The 13,155-nt window shown below is 46.9% G+C and overlaps 2 protein-coding genes across 2 annotated transcripts in view; both read left to right on the top strand.

Moving 5' to 3' along the window:
* Positions 1-424: 424 nt before the first annotated feature.
* LOC134395765 (zinc finger protein 420-like) lies at positions 425-5,347 on the top strand. Its single transcript, XM_063121927.1, has 2 exons — positions 425-458; positions 2,967-5,347. The coding sequence occupies exons 1-2, from the start codon at positions 425-427 to the stop codon at positions 4,502-4,504; spliced, it is 1,572 nt and encodes a 523-aa protein (XP_062977997.1). The 3' UTR covers positions 4,505-5,347.
* A 2,905-nt stretch (positions 5,348-8,252) lies between these two features.
* The window catches only part of LOC134396281 (zinc finger protein 420-like), a 918,719-nt gene continuing 913,816 nt past the window's right edge, over positions 8,253-13,155 (top strand). The window contains exons 1-2 of the mRNA XM_063122711.1: positions 8,253-8,318; positions 11,390-11,866. Coding sequence (XP_062978781.1) covers positions 11,447-11,866 — 420 coding nt within the window. The 5' untranslated portion in view covers positions 8,253-8,318; positions 11,390-11,446. The remainder of the gene's footprint in view (positions 8,319-11,389; positions 11,867-13,155) is intronic.

Below are 13,155 nucleotides of genomic sequence, written 5' to 3'. Positions count from 1 at the left end.
TTCCTCACAGGGAGCGGAAAAACTTGCAGGGGAAGTGAACTGATCCTGGGGGATCCTTCTAGGCCTCTTTCGCTTTGTGGTGGAGTGGAAGCGGTTTCTGCACAGCCTGGGCAGGTAGGGGAGACGTGGGGTGCCTCCATCCCATGCACATCTCTTTGGTCCTGGAAGAACCTGCCCCTTTAGCCTTTGCTCTTCTCCAAGATGGCTGCTGGGAAGGCCTTGAATGCCACTCAGGAAGCTCTGGCATTCAGAAGGAGGACCTCACCATCCTTGTCATCAGGGATTGCTACATAATGCTCAAAGAGACAGTAATTTCTTCTGCTGCTTTCAGGTTCCGGTGACTTTTGAGGAGGTGGCCGTGCATTTCTCGGAGGAGGAGTGGGCTCTGCTTGATCCAGTCCAAAGGACTCTGTACACAGAAGTCATGGAGGAGATTCGTGGGATCCTGGCTTCTGTGGGTAAGGAATGGGGTTCCTCTGAGTAAGGCTGTCCAGCTGCCTCTTGAACGCCTCTAGTGTGGGAGAGCCCACAACCTCCACTCTGGGAGGATCGAGAAGAGATCCTGGCCCTCCTCTGTGTGACAACCTTTCAAGTATTTGAAGAGTGCTATCATGTCTCCCCTCAATCTTCTCTTCTCCAGGCCAAACATGCCCAGTTCTTTCAGTCTCTCTTCATAGGGCTTTGTTTCCAGACCCCTGATCATCCTCGTTGCCCTCCTCTGAACCTCCTCCAGCTTGTCTGCATCCTTCTTGAAGTGGGGTGCCCAGAATTCTCAAGATGAGGCCTAGCCAATGCTGAATAGAGGAGAACCAGTTCTTCACACAATTTGGAAGCTATACTTCTTTAATGCAGCCCAGAATAGCATTTGCGTTTTTTGTGGTGACATCACACTGTTGGCTCATATTCAGCTTGTGATCTACAACAATTCCAAGTTCCTTCTTGCTTGTAGTATCCCTATTAAATCTAATTCTGTTCTATTCAGCCCAGCACTCCAGCCTATCAAGATCACTTTGAAACTTGTTTCTGTCTTGCAGGGTATTAGCTATCCCACACAAATTTGTGTCATTTGCAAATTTGATGATAATAATAATAATAATATTATTTCTTACTCGACTCCCCACTCTGATCGAGGTGGGGAACAACATCAAGGCAGGGAACGACATTCCTTGCATCTCCTTGTCCAAATCATTAACAATTATGAGAGCTCTGAGTTCTCGTCCTCACTCGGCCATGGAAACCCACTGGGTGACTTTGGGCCAGCCCGACCTACCTAACAGGGTTGTTGTGAGGATAACACCGCCTTGGGTTTCTTGGAGGAAAAAAGGACAATATAAATGTAATAAAAAAATACAAATAAAAATGTTGAAGAGCACTAGGCCCAGGACTGAGCCCTGCAGAACCCCGCTCATTACCTCCCCCAGTTTGAGAAGGTACTATTGAGAAGCACTCTTTGAGTGCTTTATTAGATTGTAAGCCTATGCGGCAGGGCCTTGCTATTTACTGTTTTACTCTGTACAGCACCATGTACATTGATGGTGCTATATAAATAAATAATAATAATAATAATAATAATTTGAGTCCGATTCTGTAGCCAACTGTGAATCCACATAACAGTTGTTCCGTCTAGCCCACTTTTAGCTAGTTTTTTGAATCAGAATACCATGTGGTACTACATGTGGTAGGAATTGAGCACTTCAGCCTTTTCTTTGTCATCTGTTATCAATTTGCTTTTTGTGGAACCACATGGGTTTCTTCTGTAGTATATAGACATCAAAGATCATGTGTTTTATATAGAGTCTGGCTTCCTCCTTACATTATTGTGAAGACTATTAATAGCCACTATTAGATCTGTTCTCTGTGTTAAGCTGCAGGAGCCTTCATCTATTTTCCCTTCCAAGGTTATGTCTCCCTCCCCCGTAGGATTCAGTTGAAAGCCCTCCTGATGAAGTTCTTCATGCTGTGGCCAAACACATTCTTTCCAGCCCTTGTGAGGTGCAACCGTCCCTTGCCATCAGTCCATCCTCCAAAAAGCGCAAATGGGCGACCTGCTTCGCAACGCTTTGCCCCTGACCCGATCTGGTTCCGCCTTTAGCGGAAGTGAATCAGGCTGCTCTGCTATCGCTTTTACGAAGCGAAGCGGACCACAGCCCTACCTGTAACCTCCACAGGGCAGGAGGATCACACGGGATGACCAGGCCCTAGAGGCTAATGAATCCGGAGGGTTTCCTGCGCTTGCTGGGGGAGTTTTGTGCAGTGTCCTTTATGGGCCTTGGGCTCTCGATATGATTGCTCCAAAATACATTTCCATAAATTGAAAAGCTTTGCCACCTTCACATTTTTCTAAGGAGCTGAAGGCAATGAAACAATGGGTTTGACGCCAAAAATTCAAGGAGGAAAACACTCCGAAGACCTGTCTAAACACTGATAAAAACTCGTTGATGAACTTATTCTGTGGCACTGATGGCTGCCAACCAATCTTACTTTGCTGCCATAATTGCATATGCATAATGTTGAAGACATTACAGATATTATCTTAATGGTCTCCATGGAGGAGAGGAGAGTAAGGCATATTCAGAAGACAACTCTGGAGAGCTTGCTTTCCATTTTAAGATATAACTGGACATTGAAAATAACCATTAGGGTTGAAATCCCACTTCCCAGTTCCCAGTTAAATGATCAGCTAGGAGAAAAAGGCAGATTCTAAGTGTATTTTATTTTTACAGTATTTTATGTTGTTCCTTTATTCTCTGAGCTACTTTATATGAGATATTCCAAAAAAATTGAAAGCATTGTATATTCTAGTTCTCAGTTCTATTGATCATCGGGATGTTTAATATGTTTGGAAGGATCTTCCTCACTAATGATTTTTTTGTATATATCCTGTGAATCATATCAGCAACGGTTTGTTTTGTTCCAAGATTTCAAGACGATTTCTGTGTTTATACTTGCAGGTGATCACAGACAGAACAAGAAAAATGGCCTACACCAGAGGAGGAAAACTGAAACTGAAGAGAAGAGGGAAAACAAATCCATTTCTTTTGAAGGATCAGACGTCTGTGAAACTCCAATCCTGGAAGCAACAAGAAAAAAGAACATTCACAATAGGAAGACACAGAGGAACAGCTCTTGGGATATAAAGACTCAGAAGGTTCATATTAGCGAGTGTGAAAAACAATTCAGTTTCAACACACAACTTAAGTTGTATCAAAGAGTTCATACTGGGGAGAAGACCTGTAAATGCTTAGAATGCGGGAAGAGCTTTGCTCACAGCGCAAGCGTTAAGCGGCATGAAGGAATTCACACTGGGGAGAAGAACTATAAATGCTTTGAGTGTGGGAAAACCTTTCTTCTGAGCGCACACCGTAAGCAGCATCAACGAATTCACACTGGGGAGAAGCCCTATAAATGCTTAGAATGCGGGAAGAGCTTTGCTCAGAGCGTTACACTTAAGGAGCATCAACGAATTCACACTGGGGAGAAGCCCTATAAATGTTTAGAGTGCGGAGAAAGCTTTGCTCACAGAACAAACCTTAAGCAGCATCAAGGAATTCACACTGGGGAGAAGCCCTATAAATGCTTAGAATGCGGGAAGAGCTTTGCTCTTAGCACAAGCCTTAAGCTGCATCAAAGAATTCACACTGGGGAGAAGCCCTATAAATGCTTAGAATGCGGGAAGAACTTTGCTCAGAGCACACACCTTAAGCAGCATCAGGGAATTCACACTGAGGAGAAGCCCTATAAATGCTTAGAATGCAGGAAGAGATTCGCTCACAGCACAAGCCTTAAGCTGCATCAACGAATTCACACTGGGGAGAAGCCCTATGAATGCTTTGAGTGCGGGAAGAGCTTTCCTTACAGCACAAGCCTTAAGCGGCATCAACGACTTCACACTGGGGAGAAGCCCTATAAATGCTTTGATTGCGGGAAGAGCTTTGCTCAGAGCATACTCCTTAAACTGCATCAAAGAATTCACACTGGGGAGAAGCCCTATAAATGCTTAGAGTGCGGGAAGAGCTTTTCTAGCAGCTCAAGACTTAAGCGGCATAAGGGAATTCACACTGGGGAGAAGCCCTATAAATGCTTAGAGTGTGGGATGAGCTTTGCCCACAGCACACACATTAAGTGGCATCAAAGAATTCATACTGGGGAGAAGCCCTATAAATGCTTAGAGTGTGGAAACAGCTTTGCTCGGAGCATGCACCTTAAGCAGCATCAAAGAATTCACACTGGGGAGAAGCCCTATAAATGCTTAGAGTGCGGAAAGAGCTTTGCTCAGAGCTCATACCTTAAGCAGCATCAAAGAATTCACACTGGGGAGAAGCCCTATGAATGCTTTGCGTGCAGGAAGAGCTTTGCTTTTAGCAGTAGCCTTAAGCGGCATCAAAGAATTCACACTGGGGAGAAGCCCTATGAATGCTTTGAGTGCAGGAAGAGCTTTGCTTTTAGCAGTAGCCTTAAGCGGCATCAAAGAATTCACAGTGGGGGAAGCCCTATAAATGCTTAGTGTAGCATTTATATCATAGAATAGTAGAGTTGGAAGGGGCCTATAAGGCCATCGAGTCCAAGCCCCTGCTCAATGCAGGAATCCACCCTAAAGCATCCCTGACAGATGTTGTGCAGCTGCCTCTTGAATGACTCTAGTGCGGGACAGCCCACAACCTTCCAAGATAACTGTTTTCATTGTCGTACTGCTCTAAAAGGAAGTTTTTCCTGATGTCCAGCCGGAATCTGCCTTCCTGTAACTTGAGCCCATTATTCTGTGTCCTGCATCCTGGAATGATCGAGAAGAAATCCTGGCCCTCCTCTGTGTGACCACCCTTCAAGTCATTGAGGAGTGCTATCCTATCTCCCCTCAATCTTCTCCAGGTTAAATATGCCCAGTTCTTTCACTCTCTCCTCATAGGGCTTTGTATCCAGACCACTGATCATCCTCTGAACATTAGGGTGACCATGTTTTGAAAACCAAAAAGGGGGACAACGTGGTCAGCCCCAAACAGGGTGTGTCCAGCACCACGGGGGCGTGCCCACCCGAACATCATCTTGGTCACTGCCACGACACAGGCTCTGAACACCAGGCCTGGCCACGGCTACTCCCTGCTCAAGCCAAGCACCACTGCTTGATATGCCTGAGGCGAGGGACAAGCACCGCCTTTCTCCAAACTATGTGGCGAAAGGGGTTAAATGGAGAAGGTTTTCAATAATAAACTAGAACACTGTGAGTTATATGTGCTGAGGTGAATTATTGTCAGAGTGAGTCTAGATGTATAAACTTCAGATGATAAATGCCAAACAGAGACGTGGGATTTTTGTGGTAGTTAAAACGAAATAATTAAAATTAATTTTGCAAGTTCACAAGCTTTGTTTCAAGTAAAACATTTAAAAACCTTTTTGAAACCTTTCATCCAATCCTTTCACCCGTTCACATATGCGCTTTCCTTTCTCTCACACTATCACTCTTGAGCTTTATTTATTATCAGTATTGATTAACATACATCTACTATGTGCACACCACACTCCAAAGGCACCACTCTCTACCTTGAACCTCAAATTCTCCAGACCCAAGTATTCTAAACAGAGAGCTAAAGCACATAGAGCCCTAACGACTCTAAGAGTACCTAAAAAGTCTCTCACAACCCCTCAGTCCTTCCCTTATATATCACGCCTCCCCCTCCTCAGACATTCTAGCTCCACCCCCTCAGGCCAACATTCTAAAAACCACAGACTTACAAACTGCCACAGTCACATGTCTGGTTTTACAGCACACATTTTAGATAAATCTTCTATATAACATCTTAATGTTAAAATCACTGAAATTAAGAACAAGTGAGACATTCAATGTATCTGAAATTAACTTTACTCACTCCTACTTTTGTAGGTTTTGCTGTACTTTGAAGCTTTTGCTATACTCTGTGTGTTACATTCTCCCCTTCCCTCAAATACCTTTTCTGGCTGTATCTTCACTCATTGCAAGCTGCTGTTATTGTTAACAGGGTTTGCTACTGGCTGGCTGGCTGTCTTTTTAAAGTTTCAATTTTTTAAAAAAGCTTGTGTATAATTGTCACAAGTTTCTCTACTCTAACATTAGGGTGGGTGTTGTGGCAGTGAACACTACTTTGTCCATTCACACTTCTCACTTATATACATTAGCTTCTCAAGGCTTGTGTTTTGGCACCACTTCACACATCTAGACTTATAGCTCCTGTCTACTTCCTGCACAAACATGCGACTCTGAGACCCTCTTCCTAATGCCCTGTGTTTCATGCCAGCACCATGGGGCTAAGTTACAATAGATGTCTCTGGGTTGTCTGTGCAGCCTCTGTTGTCTCTCACTCTAAGTCATTGCAGGCAAACCAAAGCCTCCAGCCTCAAACAATCTCTCTCTCCCTCAAAGTCTCCCAATGGTCCAGCTAGGCTGCACACTTGTGGCTTGGAATATTGCTTATTGCAGGTTATTGCTTGGTCATGTCTGGTGACTCTTACATCATCATCATCATCATCATCATCATTATTATATCCTACCTTTTGCCCAATACTTTAAAAACCTCTGTAACCAGCCGCCTCCACTTCCTTGCCTCCTGCACAACTTTGATGCACTCTTAAAACACTGTATGGCAAGCCAGCCTCAGGGCCAAGTTACAGGTGCAACTAGGTTGCTTTCAGCCTCTCTCTGCCTTATGCCAGCCAGCCATCATCTCCACCCTCAAATAATCCCCCACCCACCTCTCTTTTTCAAAGTCTCCCAATGGTCCAGCCAGGCTGTGCACTTGTACCCTGTGGCTGGGGGTAGGGCAGCAGCTTATGGCTTGGTTGTATCTGGTAACTCTTTTTTTTTAAAAAAAAAAAATCCACCGAGACACTCTTTAAAAGGCTCTGTGTGGTACAGCAGCCTCTCAGGGCTCAGCTACAGCCATCTCTGAGTTGTGGCTTCAGTCTAACTCTGTCTCTAAGAGATATGCCAGCCAGCCAAAGCCACAAATCTATTTTTCTCTGGTGTGCACTTCAAATGTACAAAATTCCCTAGTTTTACCCTACCCAGTGCCTGTTTACCCTACCCTGTGCCTGTTTGCATTATCTTCCCCTCCTTATTGTTTTATTATGATTTTATTAGAATGTAAGCCTATGCGGCAGGGTCTTGCTATTTACTGTTTTACTCTGTACAGCACCATGTACATTGATGGTGCTATATAAATAAATAATAATAATAATAATATAATAATAATAATAATAATAATAATAACTGTTAAAGATACAGGAGCCTTGTCCTCCTTTTCACAGGGTCACCCTACTTAACCTCTCTCTTTTTAGAGCATCTGTTCATGTTTAGAGTTCTGAAGGGCGCCAGGTTGGGGAACGCTGTTCTGCAGCAAGGGCAGGCAGAAGGATGGAGGGCTCCCATGCAGGAGGCTGCATTACGCACTCAAAGGGGAAACGCCTGTGGATCCCACAAAGCCCCCAGGAGCAGATGGGGCTGCGATGCTGCTGGGGGGATAAAAGACACCCCCCCCCCCATGGAAAAGCCTGCTTCCCAGGTCGGCCCTGGTTAGGCCTCATCTAGAGTATTGCGTCCAGTTCTGGGCTCCACAATTCAAGAAGGACACAGACAAGCTGGAGCGTGTTCAGAAGAGGGCAACGAGGATGATCAGAGGTCTAGAAACAAAGCCCTATGAAGAGAGACTGAAAGAACTGGGCATGTTTAGCCTGGAGAAGAGAAGATTGAGGGGAGACATGATAGCACTCTTCAAATACTTAAAAGGTTGTCACACAGAGGAGGGCCAGGATCTCTTCTCGATTCTCCCAGAGTGCAGGACACGGAATAACAGGCTCAAGTTAAAGGAAGCCAGATTCCAGCTGGACATCAGGAAAAACTTCCTGACTGTTAGAGCAGTACGACAATGGAACCAGTGACCTAGGGAGGTTGTGGGCTCTCCCACACTAGAGGCCTTCAAGAGGCAGCTGGACAACCATCTGTCAGGGATGCTTTAGGGTGGATTCCTGCATTGAGCAGGGGGTTGGACTCGATGGCCTTGTAGGCCCCTTCCAACTCTGCTATTCTATGATTCTATGATTCTATGATTCCATGTCTCTGCCAGGAGCCTCTGCGGCTCTCTAGTGCTGCCTCCATGCAAGGGTTAAAGAGGAGGAGAGGGGGCTGGGTCCTAGAGAGGCCCATGAAGAGCCCAGGCTGGATGAGGCCCCTCCCTTTCCGCCCCACACTTCCTCCCCGCCCCCCATTGCAAAGGAGCCTGGGATTCTCCCTCTGCGCCTACGAGCCTCGTCTGTCCGCTTCCTGCAGCTTCTTTTCCCCTGCAAAGGAACCAGTGAGTGCAGATTGCAAGGGGGTCCCAGGGGGGAGGGGGCAGAGGAAAGAGCCCCCCCAGGGCAGCCAATGGCAGGGGGGCAGGTCCGGGGCAGGGGGTGGGTGGGGAGAGAGACAGAGACCCCCCCCAGCCCCCCCCCCCCAGGGGATGGACCCACTTGGCGCCCCTCGCCTTGCACCTCTTTCCCTCCCCATAACTAGGGAATCGCGGAAGGGAAGGCTGGAGAAGGGAGGGTGTCTGGGAGGGACACAAGAGGAAAGGTCCAGGGTGGGGAGGAGGAATGTCCCACCTTTGGGCAAAAGGCTGCCCTGGTGTCCTGTTTGCATTGCATTTTTGTTTTGTTTCCCCTCCCTGATTTAAAGCTAGAGAATAAGCAAAATTAACAAGTCGCTTTGGTCACGAGGCCTTCGAAATAAAACCTGGGGCGCTTTTGTTTATTAAGAAGGGAGCCTGCTGTTGGTTTTAGTACATTCCTGTTTGATGTATTAAGTGAGCCCGAAATTCACATCCTGAGAGTGGGGAGAAATCGCTGTTACTCTGGTGCAATTTTGGGGTTCAAGTGCTGGGAGCAGAGATGGCATAGAAAAGGGAATTTCACCAGGTGATCCATGTATGCAAATGACAGCCGCTGAAATTGCCTTTTCAATACAACTGTTAAAGACAGAGTTGGAAGGGGCCTAAAAGGCCATCAAGTCCAACCCCTGCTCAATGCAGGAATCCACCCTAAAGCATCCCTGACTGGTGGTTGTCCAGCTGCCTCTTGAAGGCCTCTAGTGTGGGACAGCCCACAACCTCCATAGGTCACTGGTTCCACCGTCGCACTGCTCTAACAGTCAGGAAGTTTTTCCTGATGTCCAGCCGGAATCTGGCTTCCTTTAACTTGAGCCCGTTATTCCGTGTCCTGCACTCTGGGAGGATCGAGAAGAGATCCTGGACCTCCTCTGTGTGACAACCTTTTAAGTATTTGAAAAGTGCTATCATGTCTCCCCTCAATCTTCTCTTCTCCATGCTAAACATGCCCAGTTCTTTTAGTCTCTCTTCATAGGGCTTTGTATCTAGACCCCTGATCATCCTGGTTGCCCTCCTCTGAACACGCTCCAGCTTGTCTGCGTCCTTCTTGAATTGTGGAGCCCAGAACTGGATGCAGTACTCTAGATGAGGCCTAACCAGGGCCGAATAGAGAGGAACCAGTACCTCACGTGATTTGGAAGCTATACTTCTATTAATGCAGCCCAAAATAGCATTTGCCTTTCTTGTAGCCATATCGCACTGTTGGCTCATATTCAGCTTGCAATCTACAACAATTCCAAGACCTTTCTTGTTTGTAGTATTGCTGAGCCAAGTGTCCCCCATCTTGTAACTGTGCATTTGGTTTCTATTCCCTAAATGTAGAACTTGGCATTTATCCCTATTAAATTTCATTCTGTTGTTTTCAGCCCAGCACTCCAGCCTATCAAGTTCACTTTGAAGTTTGTTTCTGTCTTCTAGGGTATTAGCTATCCCACCCAATTTTGTGTCATCTGCAAATTTGATCAGCGTTCCCTGCACCTCCTTGTCCAAATCATTAATAAAAATGTTGAAGAGCACTGGGCCCAGGACTGAGCCCTGCGGTACCCCACTCGTTGTCTCTCCCCAGTTTGAGAAGGTTACATTGATAAGTACTCTTTGAGTCCGATTCTGTAGCCAACTGTGAATCCACCTAATAGTTTTTCCATCTAGCCCACTTTTAGCTAGTTTGTTAATCAGAACGTCATGTGGTACTTTGTCAAAAGCTTTGCTGAAGTCAAGATATATGACGTCCACAGCATTCCCACAGTCCACAAGGGAGGTTATCCTATCAAAAAATGAGATCAAATTAGTCTGACAGGATTTGTTCCTGACAAATCCATGTTGGCTTCTAGTAATCACTGCATTGGTTCCAAGGTGTTTACAGATTGACTTCTTTATACAGGAGCCCTGTCCTCGTTTTCATAGGGTCACCCTAAATCATTCATCTCTTAAGGCTTCCTTAGTGGCATATTTCATGTGCTTAACAAGCTGAAAAAGTATTCAGTGTTTTCTTGCTTAACTTTTAAAATAAACGTTCACACATTATTAAATTTTAATGGCATTAATTCAGCTGTGGTTACACTCTCTCTCTCTCCCGTTGGGGCAGAGTCAGAACTTCATTTTCAACCACAAATCTGGTTCCTTTGGGACGGGGGTCGCGGAGCCCCCTTTGAGACAGGTGCTATCTCTTACGACCAAGGAGGGGGGGTCTGTTCTTCTCAGTGCACCCTGTTGAGGAATTCAATCAAATAGGTATGTGGGCTTCCCCTGAGCCCATCCTGTGCAAAAATCATTGCTTTGGGCCTGTTCTCTAGAAATCAAAGTATCTACGCTTCCGCAGTAACTGGAAAATGTATTAAGGTTGCAACCATGAGACCATGTCTTGTGAAGGGTATTGAAACACTAGTTTCACAAGATTGTGTGCCTACTAGGACCGTTAGAGGGTGTCGTAGCTTGCTTTAGAAAGAGCTAACCGTGAAATGAACAGATGGGCACAAGTTTCTCAGTAATCATTGACATGTTGTTTTTCTGTCCTTGAAAAGATTGCACTCTGCACATGCATAAAATCCTTGCTTATAACTGGCTGAGCAGCTTACCTGTTACTGTTTTATGATTGTATGGAGCGGTTCTGCCTTGTTTCGAAGGGGACTGACCCTATAAGGAGGTTAAGGCTTTCCTGAAAATAGCGGGCAGTTCCTTGGGTCCTCTGAGGGCTTCCGCCTTGCAGTGCTAAGCGCTGCTTGTAATAAACATTCTCGAAAGAGAGAACCGTGTCTTAGAGTCTTTCACCACCACTCAGCGATCCCACTTAGAGGAGATGCACCTTTCCAGGGTTTCTTGATACCCCCTCGAAATATCAGCACTGAAGTTTGGGCCTGTGGTCTACCTTGCCAGGCTGGTGTTTACAAGAATCAAATTATTGAAGACGGCACATGGGCCTTGTTGCCGGGGGGGGGGGGGGGCATTGTTTGGCTGCCCTTCGGCAGAATGATCAGTCAAGCAGCCATCCGGCTCCGTTACAGGTTTGGCCAAGGCAGCTGGTAGGCCAAGGCCGTTCCTCAGTCCTGGTGGGAGCAGAGATGGAGAAGAGAGTGAAGATAGAAGAACAAACCTTTGCAGGCCCTGAACCAGAAATCGTCTCCTGCAACATCCAGGAAGGGAGCAGTGCAGAGCCCTGGGAAGGAAGAGTGCAGCAGGACCAGTCTGGGAGCAACTCCCGCTCAGACACGGAGCGCCAGGGCTTCAGGGACTTCTGCTACCAGGAGGCTGAAGGGCCCCGAGAGGTTTGCAGCCGACTCCACCACCTTTGCTGCCAGTGGCTGAAGCCAGAAAGGAACACGAAAGCTGAGATGCTGGACCTGGTGGTCCTGGAGCAGTTTCTGGCTGTCCTACCCCCGGAGATGGAGAGCTGGGTGAGAGAGTGTGGAGCGGAGACCAGTTCCCAGGCGGTGGCCCTGGCAGAAGGCTTCCTCCTGAGCCAGGCGGAGGACCAAGAGCAGGTGAGAGCATTTCATCCTGATGACTAACAGGGACTGTGTTCTTAATACTTCCTTCAACTTCTTTTTGCACGTCCTCTAAGGAAGGGATGCCCCAATTTCCAATGACACCTCGAAGTATAGTTGTTCTTCATGTGTAGAGCAGGCCCTTGTTAAATTAACAGTACGTCGTTAAAATATGCAATTCCCTACCAGAGGATGCAGGGATGGCCATGAATTTCGATGGTTTAAAATGGGGGTTAGAACAAATTCTTGGAGGAGAAGGCTATGAATGGCTACTAGCCTAGATGGCTATATCCTACCTCTAGTATCCTAAGCAGTATGTCTATGTACACCAGTTGCTGGGGAACATGGGCTGGAGGGTGCTGTGACACTCATGTCTTGCTTGTGAGTTTGTAGTCAACAGCTGAAGGACCACTGTGGGGAGAGAATCCTGGAGTAGATGGACCCTTGTTCTGATCCAGAATGGCTCTTCTCATGTTCTTGTGATCACAGGAGAACTGAATGGGTTTATGAAGTTCTGGGGAAAGTGGAGATCCTTCTTCAGCCAGTGGCAGAGTCTCCTCCCAACAGAACAGGACTAGTGTTTGTAGACACCAAACTGGGAATGTCTGGGAGGTTCTGCCGTTCCTCCTACGTGGTTTTTGGAGGGTGTTAAAGCACTTTGCTTATGCCAGGGTTGATATCTTAGCCCCCTGGCAAAGACACGTCGCTGTGTGTCTTGGATGGTAGATCAACTTCAGAATGAGACCTGAAAGGTAAAGCCATTGGGAAATGCTGCCCTTGGCCTTGACCTGAGCCATTTCTTTCCTTCTCTCATCCCTCTTCTCTGCCTGGGATCCTTCCTCTTGCTCCAGGTCCAGGGGATGTTGGCCAGAGCACCCACAGATTTCCCTGAGGCAGAGAAGGCTCCACCGGGCACCACACAGAGGCCGCTGGACGGGCGGATCTTGCAGGAGGGAGACGGAGGACCCTCTTCACTGGGTAAGGATTAGTGGGACGTATTTCCCCATGGTCTCCCTCCCTCTATTACGCCTGAGGTGCATGAGCTGCCTTAACGTTCTCCTTGAGCCTGATTTTCCTGGGGGAGATACTCAAAAAGGAAATGTTGTTTAGTAACGTGGTTCAAGGGTATCAGACCCACTCTGGCCCGGTCTTACACACTCCACAACTAAGGTCCTCCTCCAGGCGCCTACTCAGAGGGAAGTTCGGAGGACGACAACAAGGGAGAGGCCTTCTCTGTGGTGGCCCCCCAACTGTGGGACAATCTCCCCAATGAGGTTCATCTGCCG

The sequence above is a fragment of the Elgaria multicarinata genome, chromosome 3 (assembly GCF_023053635.1).
Source record: "Elgaria multicarinata webbii isolate HBS135686 ecotype San Diego chromosome 3, rElgMul1.1.pri, whole genome shotgun sequence".
Taxonomy (NCBI): domain Eukaryota; kingdom Metazoa; phylum Chordata; class Lepidosauria; order Squamata; family Anguidae; genus Elgaria; species Elgaria multicarinata.
Note: the sequence above shows the minus strand (reverse complement) of the source record. Positions and strands in the feature narration are given on the sequence as shown.